Below are 18,744 nucleotides of genomic sequence, written 5' to 3'. Positions count from 1 at the left end.
TTTATGTACCTGATAACGGAGCATCTTACGTCCAAAGAATTCCATTCATGTTCTCTCTCGGAGGACGGATTTTCACAGAAGGAGGGAAGTATAATCTCCTGGTTCCTGTGGAAGTTAGTTTACTTTAGGAACAAAGTTAGGGTCCAACATGATAATAATTCTATCTTCCAGAATTCTCATACAAGGTTCTCTGATCGATACCTTCTAGCTGAGGTGATAGCTATCAGGAATACAGTTTTTAAGGTTGAGTTTCTTATATCAGAAGAGTCAATCGGTTCAAACGGTTCTTTTGATAAAGCGTTCAGGACTAAGGACAGATCCCATGAAGAGGTTTTGTTAATAACCTGAGGTCTTAACCTAGAAGATGCTCTAATAAACCTTTTAACCCACCTTCCTTCAAGGTACTGGTAGATAGGCCCAACTCCAGACCTTTCTGAAGGAAATCATGGACCTGTAAAATATTAGGGTTAGATTGGGAAGGTGGGTTATCTTTACAAATTGAAGAAAATTTCTTTCAAATTTTGTGGTATATAGCAAATGTGAATGGTTTCCTACTTGCCTTTAGAGTCTTGATAACTTTGCTGGAAAGTCCTTGAGATCTTAAGTAGCTGGATTCAGGATCCAGGCTGCAAGCTGTAACCTTCCCAGGTTCGGATGATGTATCGGACCCTGTGATAACAGGTCCCTTGACAGCAGGAGCATTATTGGATCCCGCTGTGACATCCTTTTTAATAGTGGGTACCAGCTTTTCTTCGCGCAGTTTGGACAGATGAATATAGTTCTCGTTTTCTCCTGACTTTATCTTTCCCAGGACTCTATTAGGGGATTAGGAGGGAAGGCATAGGCTAGGGGAATATTCCAAGAATGAGAGAATGCGTCTGGATTTTCCTTGCTCTTCCTTTTTTCTAGCGAAAAATAGTGATGGCACTTGGTGTTCCTTCTTGTAGCAAATAGGTCTATCTGGGGATTGCCCCAGCGGGATCCCAGGTTGTGAAAGACTTCTTCTTACAGACACCACTCGTTTGGGAGAATTTTCTTCCTGCTGAGAAAATCGGCTTATGTTTTCTGTACCTTTCAGGTGAGTGGCTGATATTGATAGGACGTGATCCTTTGCCCACTGTTAAGGAGGTCCCACTGGTTTCGGACGCCATCTTGACTTCTGTCCGCCATCTTAGATACAGCGGCCATGTTCCCTGACCATTGTCAAGTTAATGTCATGATTCAAACTTCATTTTATGTAACCTGTTTGCTCGCCTGTCAGCTAATAACCTTTGACATTTAATGAGAAGCCAGTCTGTCCTCGATGCTGCATGATATTATGATTCTGGAGCCCACTTATCACCTTCTGGCAGAGGAAATTAGTATAAACAATATCTGTGTATAAGGTCTCTGAGAACTGAGCACAATTAATTAACTTTTTTCCTAGAATGTGCTGATGTCCCATAAAATCCAAGTGCCTTATCTCCTTGCATACAACACCCAAATTCTGATCTCTATGTGCTAAAATATATAGCTGTGTATGTTTGAAATAAACAGTGTGATTTGAGTGCATGAGAAGACCGGAGTGTGTTTTTCATTTACTCTGTCAGCTCGCTGCCAGCAGCTATCTAATCCTCCCTCAAAGGGTTAATTAGGACTCACCTTACAAAAGTCAAGAGGGCTGTTGGGGCCCTGCATAAAAAAATCCCTATCACCCACGAAAATATTCGCTGAGTTTGAGCGCTCAGAAGTGGGGATCTGGTTCCCCCTCGTCTTTTTACATAGGATACTGTTGTCATGTTGTCTGATAAGATCAGAAGGTGATGGTGGGCTAGGAGAGATACGTTTGAGTTGAGGGCCTCCCATACTGCACGGAGTTCCCGATAATTGGAAGATCTTTGGGGCACCTCGTCTGTCCAGGTACCCTGGGAGAAATGTTGAGGCAGAATCTTCCCCTTCCTCGGATAGCAATGAGTCGGGTTCAATTCTCGGCTTTTTACTTGGGGGAGGCCTAGATGTGGCCGCGGCTACTGAAGACATTACTTTTTCTTCAATAAAACCCTTAAGTTCGTCCAGAAAAGAAGTTTTTTCTTCTCTCATAAAGTTATCTATACAGGATTTGAATATTGGTTTCCTGTAAGACTCGGGCATAGAATGAAAACATATTGCATTTCTTTACTCTGATTTTCTCAGATTTTTCGGGTTTTTCAGGCCTAATAGCTTTTTTTTCCGGCGCCACTTTTGGTTGTGGCCGGAAGTCATGTACAACCTCCGGATCGCGGTGCCGAGGCCCGAACGCGGACCGGATGGCAGCCAGCAGGGAAGGCCGAAGCCGACCAAGGACCCCAGCCCGCCTGGATTTCGCCGAGGACGGCATACTGGCAAGTACTTCGTGTGTCCCCGCCCCCTCGGAGGAGAGAGGGGACCTCTCTTGACCTGACCTCAACAGGGACAGGAAGAACACTGGCGGGAGGATGCGGGGAGCGAACTTTTAAGTTCTCTTCTTCCTGTCCCTGCAGAGGACAAGGGGCATCCTCCAGGTGGGCCGTCATGGGGGACGAAGTGGAAACTAGAGGCACAGAAACAGTAGGTCATCCACATACTGTAAAAGAACATCATCCAGTAAGGGGCTAGTCTGCCAATTTACTCCCTGTAGGGCTGTGGATTACTGGCTGGGTGAGTTTTACCCCTCACCCCCCCCTACCTTGTGGGAATCTGCACCAGGTATACTGGAATACTGAACTGGTAAAGGCAAATAGGTACTAGGAATCTTCATGTAGGGGCAAAGAGGAAAACATTTGCCAAATCAATAACAGTGAATAATATGTCACTCTCCTTAGTCACTCTCTACCACCCCCTTAGTCCCGCCCTGTTGGGGGCATCTCCGTTTCCTTAGAATGTGGCCACTCACTTCATTCATGTCTCCTCCTCGCAAGTTGAACCGCTTGGGTCGGGCTCATACAGGATCGGAACTTTCTCTCAGTCTCACTTTGGCGTGGTCTGTGAAACTGGTCTCTTTGTTCCTCACAGTCTTATCAGTCCCTCTGTATGCAAGTCTGGCAGAGATGCCTCTAGTCTGTTAACATCTTTGGTAACAACCCGTTACAAAACAGCTGGCAACGTGCACTAGATGCACACTACACTATCAGGTCATCCCCCATCCTTTGACACATCCCAAAACCTTCAAACCTTCACTACTACTTTTCTTTTCACCACAATGCTACCGGTCCTTATGTTCCATTATGTCAACTTTGTACTTTTCCAACAGTCCTGCTTAACTCAACAACCAACCTTCTGTCTGTGCATCTTTCCCTCCCCTGCACTGAACTATCCCTAGCGCACAAGTGGTTCCATCAGGAAGCACATTCTCTCTTCCGAAACCGCAGCATAATTTGTCCAATACCCTTAACGCTGCAGCTGCTCACCGATCACCGGTTATAGAGAATTGGCTCACCGCATGTCAGTTGCAGAGGTTTATCAGAAAGCCCCCCTTTAACGATCACCCTCTTCTCCTAATTCCTGCCAAAACCCCCGTTCTTTACCTGTTCTCCTTTTCTGGCGACCTATGTCTGATGTGCAGACACCCGTCCTATTCTCCTATTCTGGCGGCCCCTATGTCTGATGTGCAGACACCCGTCCTTTTCTCCTATTCTAATGGCCCCTATGTCTGATCTTCACTGGGGCTTCGCTGTAATCCTTTCAGTATCTTGTCTGAACTTTGAACATCCTGCCCCTCCCTTTCTGTTCTGGCTCAGCAAGCGCCGCTCACACTACAGCCAAGGCACATCCTTCAAACTCACACAAAGGTGTCAAACAATTCAGACCCCCCCACCCCCCGAGTCACAGGTAAGTAACAGGTTAAAATATGTCATCTGAAACTTACCGTGATCATGGGTTGATCAGTCCCAGTCGGGAAGTGGTTGTCCCGAGGCTGCAAGCGGTGTCGGAATGAGGGGGCGTCCTGGTCCTGCTTACGGGGATCTCAGCAGTGCCTCCAACTGTTAGGGTAGGATTTAAGATATTCTCTTTCAGTGTGTGTTGGCTGTGTTTCAAATCAGTTCTAAATGCATTTGTGCACGGTCGCGAGAAAATGACTCAGACAATTGCTGATGCAGGACAAGCTCATGCTATTGCCCGAGGCAGATCAGCACTGCACAAACTTTATTTGGTTTCACAAGTCATAGTATATATATAAGTATCATAGTATATAAGGCTGGAAGGAGACGCAAGTCCATCAAGTCCAACCTTTAAGAATTAAATAAATGTTTTATCCCCATAACCCGTGATATTTTTTCTCTCCAGAAAGTCATCCAGGCCTCTCTTGAACATGTACATAGAGTCCGCCATTACAACCTCCTGCGGCCGAGAGTTCCATAGTCTCACTGCTCTTACAGTAAAGAACCTTTGTCTATGGTGATGGTAAAATCGCCTCTCCTCTAGGCGTAGAGGATGCCCCCTTGTCCTGGTCACAGGCCTAGGTATAAAAAGATCTTTGGAGAGATCCTTGTACTGTCCATTCAGGTATTTGTACATTGTAATGAGGTCTCCCCTCAGTCGTCTTTTTTCTAAACTGAATAATCCCCAATTTTTTAATCTGTCAGTGTATTCTAGTTCCCCCATTCCCCTAATAATCCTGGTTGTTCTCCTCTGCACCCGTTCCAGCTCTAAAACTGTACACAATATTCCATGTGTGGTCTGACCAGGGATTTGTATAAGGGCAAAACTATGTCTTTATCATGAGAATCTATTCCTCTCTTGATACATCCCATTATTTTATTTGCTTTAGCAGCAGCCGCCTGGCTCTGGTCACTAAAATTAAGTTTACCCTCCACCAATACCCCCAAGTCCTTTTCAGCCTCAGTTTTACTAAGTAATTGACCGTTTAGAACATAATTATACTTTTTGTTACCATGGCCCAAGTGCATAACTTTACATTTATCTACATTAAACCTCATCAACCATTTCTCTGCCCATCCCTCAAGCTTCCACAGATCTCTCTGTAATGCTAAACTATCGACCTCAGTATTTATCACTTTACACAGCTTAGTATCATCTGCAAATATTGAAACTTGACTGTGTAAACCCACTACAAGGTCATTAATAAAAATATTAAAAAGAAGTGGCCCCAATACTGACCCCTGTGGCACTCCACTGGTAACATCAACCCAATCTGAGAATGTGCCATTAATGACCACCCTCACTAAGCCAATTACTTACCCAAATACACTGATTTTCTCCTACTCCCAGCAGTCTCATTTTATATACCAACCTTTTATGTGGCACGGTGTCAAATGCCTTTGAAAAGTCCAGATATACAACATCCACAGCGTCCCCCAGATCCAGTCTGGAACTTACCTCCTCGTAGAAACCAATCAGATTAGTCTGACAGGACCGATCTCTCATAAACCCATGCTGACGCTGGGTTATAAGGTTGTGCACAGTGAGATACTCCAGGATAGCATCTCTAATAAACCCCTAAAATATTTTCCCCACCAGAGCAGTTAGACTCACGGGTCTGTAGTTTCCACGGGTCTGTAGTCTATGTAGAAAAATAGGAAAGAAGCAGAAGAGGAGGAGAATACTAATCATAACATCAGAGTTCCCAGCTAATATACCGTATATACTCGAGTATAAGCCGAGACCCCTAATTTTACCACCAAAAACTGGAAAAACATATTGACTCGAGTATAAGCCGAGGGTGAAGTAGACAGCCAGCCTGCCCCCCTGTAGTATACAGCCAGCCTGCCCCCAAGTAGTATACAGCCTGCCCCAATAGTAGTATACAGCCTGCCCCAATAGTAGTATACAGCCTGCCCCAATAGTAGTATACAGCCTGCCCCCATAGTAGTATACAGCCTGCCCCCATAGTAGTATACAGCCTGCCCCCATAGTAGTATACAGCCTGCCCCCATAGTAGTATACAGCCTGCCCCCATAGTAGTATACAGCCTGCCCCCATAGTAGTATACAGCCTGCCCCCATAGTAGTATACAGCCTGCCCCAATAGTAGTATACAGCCTGCCCCAATAGTAGTATACAGCCTGCCCCAATAGTAGTATACAGCCTGCCCCAATAGTAGTATACAGCCTGCCCCAATAGTAGTATACAGCCTGCCCCCAATATGCCAAGTGAATAAAGAAAACAAACTTAATACTCACCCTCCGACGATACTCACCTTTGATGCTCGGCACGGCTCCCGGTCCTCGGCGGTGGCTCCCGGTCCTGGCGGCGACTTCCGAACCTCGGTGGCAGCTCCTCTCTTGTTTCTTCACTGGCGGCTCCCGGTCACTTCGCTAGCCGGCAGTCGCGTCCATGCGATCTGCGGGCGGGCGCACACTATGATGCGGCAGTGTCGCCGCCGATGACGTAATCGGCGGCGACAGTGCCGCATCTTAGTGTGTGCACCGGCCGACTGCCGGCTAGCGAAGGAAGCAAAGAGCCCGGGAGCCGCCAGTGAAGAAAGAAGAGAGGAGCGGAGCCGCTGCCGAGAATCGGGAGCTGCCGCCGAGGATCCGGACACCGGAGGGTGAGTATTATATTTTTTTTTTTTATAGTTGACTCGTGTATAAGCCGAGGTGAGGGTTTTCAGCACATTTTTTGTGCTGAAAATCTCGGCTTATACACGAGTATATACGGTAGTCTCTTGATTGGAGAACTTTCTTCTGTCTCAGATTGACATCACGTTCACATTCCTTCGCCTCAAAACTTTGAGGTGCGGTCTAAGATCTTGGCGCCATCTTTAGTTCATTGTTTCTATTACAGTACTTTTTAGGAAAATTAGACAAGTAGAAATCACAGGATTTGATCTATCAGCTAGGTTCACCTTAACATGTTCCGGTGCTCCTGCTTGGGTAAAAAAATAAAAAGCACATGCATATGTAACAAGGCAGGGGCGCACATGATGCAATGCAATAGGGAGGGGGGTTTATTAACGCACTTGCACCTTAATTCTGGTGGTTTTGTGCCAAAAAACCTGTATAAAATGCCTTTCAACACATTTATCAAGGCTTTTAGATCTTTATTTTGTACTTTTTCGACTTGTCTGACCAACTGGGGTGACTTGTGGAAAATTGTCCGTGCTCCCAAAACTCTGGCGCACAGTTTACAGTTAAATCCCCCAATAAATTAAATGCATCATGCCCCTTCCCTGTCTTCCCGGCTTAAAGCAGCATGCATCTTGTTGCAAGAACCAGTAGCCCCAAACAACATTTATATAGAATTCAAATTCAAAGATTTCTGAAGGATCTTGGTTGGTGCAGTTTAGTTTGTGTAAATAAAATGACTAATGGATTTTATCATTGTCATTTTAAAAGGTTCATATACATGTTATTTCAGTTTGTGCATCAGTTATTTTTAAGGGGTTAATAACACTTTTAAATGGGTTAATTATTTTATTATATATTGTTATTAGCCTTAGCAATATATATTTAGATCAGGTTCTGCACCAGTTTCATGGGCCCTGGGACAAAATTTCTAACGGGGCCCCCCTCCTATCATAACCAAAAGTCCTGATATAAAAATGGTTATTCCAGAGTTAAACCCTGTAACAGAAAATAGCTTTCAATTGTACAAGAATATAACTAATACTGCCCCCTATTGTACAGGAATATAACTACTATAATATTGCTCCTATGTACAAGATTAAAACTACTATAATACTCCCCCCTATGTACTAGAATATAACTTCTATAATACTGCTCCCTATGTACAAAAATATAACTACTATAAAGCTGCCCCCTATGTACAAGAATATAACTACTATAACCCTGCTCCCTATGTACAGGAATATAACTACTATAATGCTGGCTCCTATGTACAAGAATATAATTACTATAATGATCTTTTATTTAAAAACTTGCATCAAAATATTATAATTAATTCCCAATAAAATCATAGAATGCAAGTAGAAGGTAATGTCACATGAATAATATAACATCCATCACACAATTGCTAACATATATATGTTCCTCCAGTACATATTACTGGGGTAGGTTGTCATTTCTTTCCTATAGACGCTCCTCAGTCTCTCTATGATGTTGCGTGTTACTGTATTTAGGGTCATGACTTTCTTACTGATGAGCAGGCAGCAGCGGGCACACCACAGATGATAGATGGTCACCACATTTATCATATACATGGTGCTCTTACTGTATCTGCTGAGTTCTGGCTGGAAATTCCCATACAGCGGCTGCCCCACTAGATGTGGTAGATGTAAGGACTGGGACATAACCTCCCATACTGACACACTGAAACGACACTCTAGCAAATGCTGCTGCATGGTCTCAAGGTCTTGTTGTCACTCTTCCCTAGGACAGGATCTATCTGACACATTCCTGCACTTAAGGTTTGCTCTAACAAACATTTTCCCATAAAATGCCAGCCAGGCCACAACCCTCCCAGTGTCGGAGCTCCACATAATTGTGATCTTACCAATGATATGAACCTCATACCAGGAAACATTACATTTTACAGGGGCTGTCACCCTCTTTATCATGTCCCCGACTGACCAAACAGACACAAACTTCTGTATCTGGCCCTTAGGCTGCACCACCGCTTCACCCCTGAGCTCCTGCAAAATGAAAAATCAGATTATAATAAGATTATAGAAAAGCTCTGAACATGGCATGGAGAGACCACCCTCTTCATGAGTAAGATAAACAATGTTCCTCCTGACCACATTGACTCTACTACCCCACAAAAAGTGGAAAAAGACGTTGTCCAGTCTGGGAAGTAAATTGTCTGGCACAGGGAACACTACACTGAAATACAGGAAGATGAGGAATAGGAAGTTTCTCACCAGGCTGACCTTCTCCCGCTATGTCAGCTTCCAGTGCCCCCAGCTCTGCATCTTCTGCTCACACACGGCCAGCTTCTCATCCCAGTTGACTTTTCCATCATCTATAGCTCCAAACACAACTCCCAGAATCTTTATCTTCTGCTCTACTGTCCTGAAGGGAACCAAGAAGCCCCATTTTGATCACCCAGCCACAGAGCCTCGCTCTACTCTATGTTCACGGGTGAGTTAGCAGCTTTCTCCAAGGTGTCTGTCCTGCTGTAGAGACACACAACCATTTCTAGTGGACATTAAAATTAAATTCCTTATTGCCAAGCAATTTTCTTAAAAAGGGGTCTAAACTAAAGACGTATAGCAAGGGGCTGAGGGGGCACGCCTTGTCTCACACCCGACATGCTCCATAAAGGGTCTCCAAGGTGACCATTAACTAAAGGCTGGCTCATTGCCTCCTTATAGAGGACCTGTAGCCATTGGACAAAATGTGGAGGAAGGCCATACTCCAACAGCACTTGGTACAAGTAGCCATGGTGGACTCTATCAAAGGATTAACGATGGTTTAAGCCGACAATGTATGCCCCAACATGCTGCTGCTTGACATCGGCCACTGCTTCTCTCACCAACAGTAATGAGTCCTCTATAGTCCGACCTCTCACACCACATGTCTGGTTATCAATGATCAGCTCAGCCGCCACCTCACTCAGCCTGAAATATATAATCTGTATTAAGCAGAGACAATGGCCGCCAGTTCTTTAAGACTTTCAGGTCTCCCTCCTTTGCCAAGAGAACAAGTACAGAATTATACTGCAAATGAGCCTGCTGGGCTGGGTTATTAAAGAAGGTCTCATCATATCTTAAGCTTTTGTGACTACTAGAGCAATCTAAGTTACAGGAGACACTATTAAAGTTACTACACATCATAAACACTCTAGATGTAAAGCAATATGGCTTGATACTCTGAAACAACTCCCTTCTATCCTTCCTAGTCCGAGGAGCATCTACATTCACAACTCTATGATGTACAGCAAACTTTTTACATAGGGGGCCGTTCACTGACCCTTTCAGACCATTGGAGGGCCGGACTAAAATTTAAAAATAAAAAAATAAGATATTTCTCTGTACACTGCACAGATCTTATTTTTTTGTGAAAATACAAAGCAGGAACACTACAATACAATATTTAAAGTAAAGAGCAAGTACTTAGTAGAATCTTAATGGGAAGTTTGAGGCTGCTTTTGGTTGATCCCCACCATTAATTATTTCTTATGCTGCCCCTCCACCATTAATTATTCCCTATGCTGCCCCTCCACCATTAATATTTCCCTAGGCTGCCCCTCCACCATTAATAATTCCCTAGGCTGCCCCTCCACCATTAATAATTCCCTAGGCTGCCCCTCCACCATTAATATTTCCCTAGGCTGCCCCTCCACCATTAATAATTCCCTAGGCTGCCCCTCCACCATTAATAATTCCCTAGGCTGCCCCTCCACCATTAATAATTCCCTAGGCTGCCCCTCCACCATTAATAATTCCCTAGGCTGCCCCTCCACCATTAATAATTCCCTACGCTGCCCCTCCACCATTAATTATTCCTTATGCTGCCCCTCCACCATTAATTATTCCCTATGCTGCCCCTCCACCATTAATTATTCCCTATGCTGCACCTCCACCATTAATTATTCCCTAGGCTGCCCCTCCACCATTAATAATTCCCTAGGCTGCCCCTCCACCATTAATAATTCCCTACGCTGCCCCTCCACCATTAATTATTCCTTATGCTGCCCCTCCACCATTAATTATTCCTTATGCTGCCCCTCCACCATTAATTATTCCCTATGCTGCACCTCCACCATTAATTATTCCCTATGATGCCTTTCATAATTAATTATTCCCTATGATGCCTTTCATAATTAATTATTTCATATATTAGGGTCCCCAGGCGCCACAATCTTTTCTCCTCTGTCAGTGGCTCCTCCGTCGCCCATCTTCTGGCTGCTGCCGGACGGAGAGGGGTGCGCGGGCGCATGATGACGTAATCACGTGGCAGCGCATTCAGGCTCAAGCAGTGATGTGCGCCTGGGTTGTCTTCCGGCCACATCAACCCATCTGCAGTAATAGTGCTCAAGCGGCTGTTTCTGGCCGCATTGAGCACTATACAGAGACTGACAGGAGCTTCCTGTCCTAAAGGACGGAGACCCCTGCCCGACTGCTGAAGGTGACAGGGGGGACAGATAAAAATGGCTCGCAGGCCGTAATTTGCGGACCCCTGATATACAGTGTCCAAGGTAAAGTCCACCATTAGGCAGCGGCCAGGGCAGATCTCCAGGACTCGTTCATTCCATCATTCCTTTCTAGGCCAAAGGACCACAAGGATGGCCCATGTCCATGTGTATTTCTGACTGCTGTGCCACCTGCTCTCCACTCACTGGAGCTATGCACAGCTGAGGGTTTGGTACAGTGTTCGCTGCGATCTGTGAAGATGGCTGCTGTGATTTTGTTTTCACTCACAACACTGAGCAAGGTCTCATTAACAGTCTGTGCAAGGGGAACTTTCAGGGTCACACATAGGAGAGTCATTCCCATCAGCCATAGTGCACAGAGAGTCTGCTGGAGTTGCCCCTGTATTACCAGGATCACATGCAGCGTCCATCTTTAGCGACTCCTTCACCCTTCATCAGTGATTGAGAACCTTTTAGAGACCGAGTGCCCAAACTCCAAACCAAAGTCCATGTAATCATCGCAAAGTGCCAACACGTCTATTTAGCCTAAAATTACACCATACCACTCTATAAGGGACATACACTCACCGGCCACTTTATTAGGTACACCTGTCCAACTACTTGTTAACACTTAATTTCTAATCAGCCAATCACATGGCGGCAACTCAGTGCATTTAGGCATGTAGACATGGTCAAGACAATCTCCTGCAGTTCAAACTGAGCATCAGTATGGGGAAGAAAGGTGATTTGAGTGCCTTTGAACGTGGCATGGTTGTTGGTGCCAGAAGGGCTGGTCGGAGTATTTCAGAAACTGCTGATCTACTGGGATTTTCACGTACAACCATCTCTAGGGTTTACAGAGAAAGGTCCAAAAAAGAAAAAACATCCAGTGAGCGGCAGTTCTGTGGGCGGAAATGCCTTGTTGATGCCAGAGGTCAGAGGAGAATGGGCAGACTGGTTCGAGCTGATAGAAAGGCAACAGTGACTCAAATCACCACCCGTTACAACCAAGGTAGGCAGAAGAGCATCTCTGAACGCACAGTACGTCGAACTTTGAGGCAGATAGGCTACAGCAGCAGAAGACCACACCGGGTGGCACTCCTTTCAGCTAAGAACAGGAAACTGAGGCTACAATTTGCACAAGCTCATCGAAATTGTAGAAGATTGGAAAAACGTTGCCTGGTCTGATGAGTCTCGATTTCTGCTGCGACATTTGGATGGTAGGGTCAGAATTTGGCGTCAACAACATGAAAGCATGGATCCATCCTGCCTTGTATCAACGGTTCAGGCTGGTGATGGTGGTGTCATGGTGTGGGGAATATTTTCTTGGCACTCTTTGGGCCCCTTGGTACCAATTGAGCATCGTTGCAACGCCACAGCCTACCTGAGTATTGTTGCTGAACATGTCCATCCCTTTATGACCACAATGTACCCAACAGCTGATGGCTACTTTCAGCAGGATAATGTGCTATGTCATAAAGCTGGAATCATCTCAGACTGGTTTCTTGAACATGACAATGAGTTCACTGTACTCAAATGGCCTTCACAGTCACCAGATCTCAATCCAATAGAGCATCTTTGGGATGTGGTGGAACGGGAGATTCGCATCATGGATGTGCAGCCGACAAATCTACGGCAACTGTGTGATGCCATCATGTCAATATGGACCAAAATCTCTGAGGAATGCTTCCAGCACCTTGTTGAATCTATGCCACGAAGAATCGAGGCAGTTCTGAAGGGTAAAGGGGGTCCAACCCGTTACTAGCATGGTGCACCTAATAACGTGGCCGGTGAGTGTATAATAATGCTACATGATGACCATTACCGGTACAACAAGATAAATACCACTATACTGATAATAAACAGACCACTAAAGAAAATCCAACATCACCAATTATATTACAAAGCAGGAGCAAATACAGCGGAGAACACTACCAGTGAGGAACTCTACCCCCATCCAGTGAGGAACTCTACCCCCATCCAGTGAGGAACTCTACCCCCATCCAGTGAGGAACTCTACCCCCATCCAGTGAGGAACTCTACCCCCATCCAGTGAGGAACTCTACCCCCATCCAGTGAGGAACTCTACCCCCATCCAGTGAGGAACTCTACCCCCATCCAGTGAGGAACTCTACCCCCATCCAGTGAGGAACTCTACCCCCATCCAGGGGCAATATGAAGGATTTTTTAATTTGGCAGGGGCTTTGTAGGGTGAAGCGTATGTTGTAGGGTGGAGGGTGGATGCACTGAACAGCAAATCTACATGGAATCAGGCAGGTGAATTTACCATCACCACATATGACACATGTCAGCGGCCACATACACACATACATACACTTCCCTTGGTCCAGAACTCTGGGCACCTATGCCATGCTGTCAGAGAGGGCAGTGTAGTGCAATCCAGGATCACTGGCAGCATGGAACAGTGACAAGAGATGTGGGCCAGGGGCAGTATATATGTGGCCACAGACATCTGTCATAAAGGGCAGTTTGGGATGCTAAACAATAAACACCTATAGTTGTTTAGTGCCCCAAAGCCACCTGCCTACTGCCTGTATAATGCACACAGAGCAGCTCCTGCCCTCCACCTGCACTTCTCTGTACTCACTGGGCACCGGCTGCTGTGTGCTCTGGCAGTTCTCTCTCACTCTCCTCATGTTTCCGGGCTGAAGGGGAGGGACGGGCACTGACCTGCTGCTGTGTCTCTAGGCAGCACTTTTGAGCACAGAGCAGGTCTGATGCAGCCCACAGTAAGAGAGATCGCTGGAGCTCTCGGCGATCGGCAGCTTTTCCTGCCTGGTCAGTTCTACATAGACGACAGTGGTGATGGTGCGCGTGCCCTCTCTGGCACACGTGCCATAGGTTCGCCACCACTGTCCTACATGGAGCAGGGTTTCCCTGCTCCACAATGTTGTACACCGTCTCATAATCAATGTCCTTCTCTCCAATAATGTCCTTCCTCTGTACAGTCTGAGCGCTGGCTGCAAGGTTTACATTTACATTTTTACGTTTACATTTTATCAACTTTTCTTTTGGGTCAGTCTCATTCTTAATATTGTCTCTTAATCTGCTTATATGCATCTCCATTGTAAATATAACCTTCTTAGAAACAGTCCAGAAACACCAAAAACTTCACTTGACTCACCAGCCACCATTACAGCTCCTCCATGATCTCCATGCTGCAGGCAGCACTCCAAGCTCTGGGCTTTCCCAGGATCCTCAGCCCAGCTGCCCTCTCCTCCTCCTGGGTCAGAGGCCAGAGGGAGCACACACACACACGTCTATCCTCTCCTATGGACAACAATACTATAATACTGCCCCTCTATGTACTAGAATATAACTACTATAATACTTCCCCCTATGTACAAGAATATAACTACTATAATGCTGGAAGCTGAGGGGTTCGGCCAGATGACCCGTCGAGACCCATCATCTCATTTATATTGCCAGTCCGCCGCGGGGAGCGGTAACCACGATCGTTACGCCCCTGGTTTAGGCTGTTCATTTTTTTCCAGCTTTTTATAATAGCTCCTTGTGACATGGCAGTGATGGGCTGAGTGCAGTGATATCCATTACCTGTTAGAGATCAGCTCACAGGATACTTTAAGGAGAGTAAGTGCTCATTGGAGTGTTTGGTCACATGACCCTCCCTCTCTTTCCATCTAATGGACAGGAGCAGCAGGCTGCTGAGCAGGAAAACATTTCTCAAAGAGGGCTATGGCTCGTGATTTTATGAAAATGGTCCATACCTATATATATTCAGATAAAGTTAAGTTATTAATATTATGACCGCAATATATACTAAAAAAAATTGATAAACTGGTCAAACCCTTCAATAAGGTCCTTATAACATTGTATGCTGGGTACAGAGGATTGCAACATCCAAAATCTATTAGAAAAATACATATTTGTTTCAAGTGCCATTTTTTTTTAATAAATCCTGCTTTGCCAGAGATTTGTAAACAATACTGCAAAATGTATACTTTTGAAAATGAAAATACAAGAACTAATAGATTGTACTCTCAGTAAAATAAAACTGAATTTTTAAGAAATTGCTAAAGTTCATTGGCAGCATTATAAAAATGAGCATGAAGTATGTCTTTTTGGTAGACAAAATAGAGTTTGAGCTCAGTCTTCAAACAGTCTAGTTATGCATGTTCAGAAAAAAAGTGTCCAATGCAGTGTAGCCAATGGCAGAGGAAGGGAAGTGGGTATAGGTCGATAAAAATTACGTTGCCATGGCGGTGGAACAGACTCCTGCAGCAGGCTTTTCAGAGCCATCAGATGGATGACATGTGTCTGTGATTATAAGTCCTGTAGTTAACTTTGCAGAAGCAGGAAGAGAACAGCTCTGCTCACTTTGTGCAGAATCAGTTGGGATAATAAGCTTGCAAGAAGAATATGAAGAATTTGATATGCAGTGGAATGCAGTCCCTGGAGATAAAGGAGAGTCTACAGCACTTCCATCGGAAGAAACTGGGCTCCCACAGCGTCCTTCTCCTTGTAGGTACCGAATGCATTTCTTTTTCCGCCTAAGAACAGTGAAGAGAGTTATCTGTAAATAAAGGGCAAGTCCATCATTTCATTTGCAAAAACTGTACAAATATAAAATACATAGTGAATAAACATATTTATTAATTACCAATCTGGAGAAGCAGAAGACTGGGTATATTTTGTACATAGGGATCATATTAAAGTTTTTTCCTCCTTCTTAAACAATACAAAAACCACCAAGTATGCCATGCATACATATTCACCTTGCTTTACTCGGATTCCCCAAACCTCTGAGGTTTGATAGAGAACATTGATGAACAAATAGCATCATGAAAATCAAGGAACACACCAGATAATTGAGGAATAAAGTTGTGGGAGAGTGTTTTGGAAAGTCTAAAAACAAAATGGAGTCACAGAGGGACTGTTCAATCCCCCAGCCGTAAGTGGAAGGAGGAAGGAACTGACAGCCCAAAAAGGAAAGCACCAATTAGAGAACAGCAAATAGGCCAAGAGTCCCTCTGGAAGAACTGCAGAGATCTACGGCTCAGCTGGAAGAATCTGATCACAGGACATCTATTAGTACACCTATGTCACATCACATGACCATATTTCACAAAAATATGGCCTGGAAATGGCCTCACTAAGACCCATTGGTCAAGTACTTGGGAATAATTTGTTTCCCATAAAACTAATAACCTTTATTTATTCTCATTAAAAATTTGAAATGAACAATGACACTAGTGAAGGTGAAGTTAAAAATCTACAGACCTAGACTCATGACTGGCAGTATAGTTATAGAAGTTTTTCTTTGTGGCTTAAGTGTTGTGTGTTATGATTGTTAACATATCTAGCACCACTATTTATATCTAGTGAGACATGGCAAGAGAGTATAAAGGCAGTGCAAAATGTGGAGGGACTCGTTGCAATTTATGAACTTACAAAAAAAACAATTTTTACATCCACAGCTACATCTAAAGAGTATCCCATATAGTCTCATGTCAATTGCAACAGCGATCATGTAGTATATTTAGCCACTTGTACACTATGCAGCAAACAATATATTGGCTGGATGACAAGAAAATTAAAAATAAGAATTGCAGAACATATATAGGCAGCTAAAAAAATACAGCAGTCAGATCAATGCGGTACAGACCAATATATCAGGGCTTTCCAAACATCTATACGAAGTTCATAAAGGGGACACTTCACATTTACAGATCATTCCTATAGAGAAAGTGTTCTGCTCCAAAAGAGGAGGGGATTTGACAAAGGCACTAAAATCACGGGAAGCCTTCTGGATATTGGTTATAAAAACACGCCATCCTCTAGGTCTTAATTATAGAAACAATCTGTTATACATCCATTGATATAGAATGTACAATATTGTAATCTGATTCTAACATTGGTAATGTGATAACATAGGCATGCACTTCCGTTTAGCATGCAGCATGCTTAAATACTCTGTGCAGGAGCAAACTATTAGGCTATACGACTAAGGACTAGAGAAGTCCGAAACGCGTCAGACTTGCCATGCCATAGGACGTCTTATATGTTTTTAAAGATTTTTTCTAATAAAGTGGAGTTTTATATTATGGATAAATGATCAACTTTTTTTCAACTCCGATGCTAGACTAACCTTTCCAATTGTTACATGGCAAGAGAGTATCACTTTGAATGGGGTAGAAAGCACCCGTATAACCCCTTAAATCTCAAAGGTGATACATAGAGTATCCAGTGTCTTTTAATCACAAGTGATTAGGTAGTGGCTTACTTTAGTCACTAGATGTCACTAGTTAGTAGTATTTAAATTGTTTCGGGTTGTTACAATGTTGCAGAGTTGTTAATAAGCGTAATTGTCTGTTTTTCAATGTCTCCAGATTGATGCCACTTTCTATTTTTTCAGTGGTCACTTCAATTAGCACTCATGTGCCTAAGCACTTAAGGTGTCAAGCCTCTCACACACACACACAATCACACAAAATTCTGCCACTAAACTGCAAATTTATCAAATTCATTGTAGAGTCCTAAGTCTGCCAAATAAAACCTAACAATACACTAAAGCCCCCCCGACAGGTTTCGCCACGTACGTGGCGTCCTCAGAGGTGCCGGGGCCAAGTGTGAAAGCCAGCTGTTTCGGACTGCTACATATAGCCTCTGTTTGTGATGTCATACATACGCCCATAGCGTCCATTGGTAGAAGTATCCGTCCATCAAACATTCACATGCCCGCAGGAGGAGTTCACCTCTTCACTCGATCGACTCCGGCTGCACAAATAGTTCGAATGTGCAGCCCGGAAAGAGTCAATACTGCGCATGCGCTAAAAAGACAGTGCATGCGCCCGGACTTGGAGTTTTTCCTGATTCCTTAGCTATATGTTATAGTGAATGGTTATGGTCTCGCATGCGCCCGGACTTGGAATTTATCAGCTATACTGCCATAGCTGTGTATTGTGGTTTCCACTTTTCAAACGGGGAGCCGAGACTTAAACAGAATCAGGAAAGTTTATTTATCTGTGTGAACCGAGCTCAGATGAGAAGATATACGTCTTCTAAGCTCCTGAATTGTAGATATACGTCTTCTAAGCTCCTGAATTGTTTTTCCGATGTATATCTTAGGGCACGCACATTGTGCTACATATATGACACACGTACTCTTGCAATTCAAGAACTTACGAATATCAAAGACTCTACCATTTGCTTCAAACTGTTTAGTTTTCGGCATATATCTGCAAAAGTTATTGCTGAAAAAACAAATATAACATTCAGGACCTTGGGAAAGCTGGGTCAGGCCAGCCACTGAGCTTGTAATTACAAATGAGGGTTAGTCAAGCATGACTAATCAACCGGAGCTGGATCACTCAGCTTGGGGTTTGGTGCAGCAATTGATTATTCTGTCTGGGAGAACAGTGATTGCATCATCTCCTGCAGAGAATAACGCATGTGCTAGGACAAGCGCTGAAGGAGCTATAGAAGCAACAGAGCTTTATTATCATAATGTTATATCTGTTTTATCAGCAAAACCACTCAGCATAGGGATTAACCAAGATATGATCCTGCATCAGTGTAGCTACAGTAGTATCAAGGTATGTTTGCTTCATAATGCATGAAATCAAATGGTAGGTTTCCTTTAACCCCTTAACAACGTGCACCATAATAGTACCGGTAAATCTTTGCTGCATATTGCTAGCATCGATCTCGGGTGAGATAGTCACTCCCTGTGACGTCATTGGGGAGCGGGTATCCGTTGCTATGACAGCCTCAG

The 18,744-nt window shown here is 44.2% G+C and overlaps 1 protein-coding gene across 9 annotated transcripts in view; it reads right to left on the bottom strand.

Annotated features, from left to right (window-relative positions):
* Positions 1-14,911: 14,911 nt before the first annotated feature.
* Positions 14,912-18,744, bottom strand: part of TCF7 (transcription factor 7) — a 119,257-nt gene continuing 115,424 nt past the window's right edge. For 4 of the 9 annotated variants that reach the window (XM_072145824.1, XM_072145825.1, XM_072145826.1 and 1 more), the window contains one exon: positions 14,912-15,520. In XM_072145824.1, the coding sequence (XP_072001925.1) occupies positions 15,217-15,520 (304 nt within the window). In that variant the 3' untranslated portion in view covers positions 14,912-15,216. Of the gene's footprint in view, positions 15,544-18,744 lie in introns of all 9 variants that reach the window. The other 5 variants (XM_072145829.1, XM_072145833.1, XM_072145830.1 and 2 more) reach the window with 3 other exon arrangements.

Source organism: Engystomops pustulosus, chromosome 4, assembly GCF_040894005.1.
Source record: "Engystomops pustulosus chromosome 4, aEngPut4.maternal, whole genome shotgun sequence".
NCBI classification, from domain to species: Eukaryota; Metazoa; Chordata; class Amphibia; order Anura; family Leptodactylidae; genus Engystomops; species Engystomops pustulosus.
Note: the sequence above shows the minus strand (reverse complement) of the source record. Positions and strands in the feature narration are given on the sequence as shown.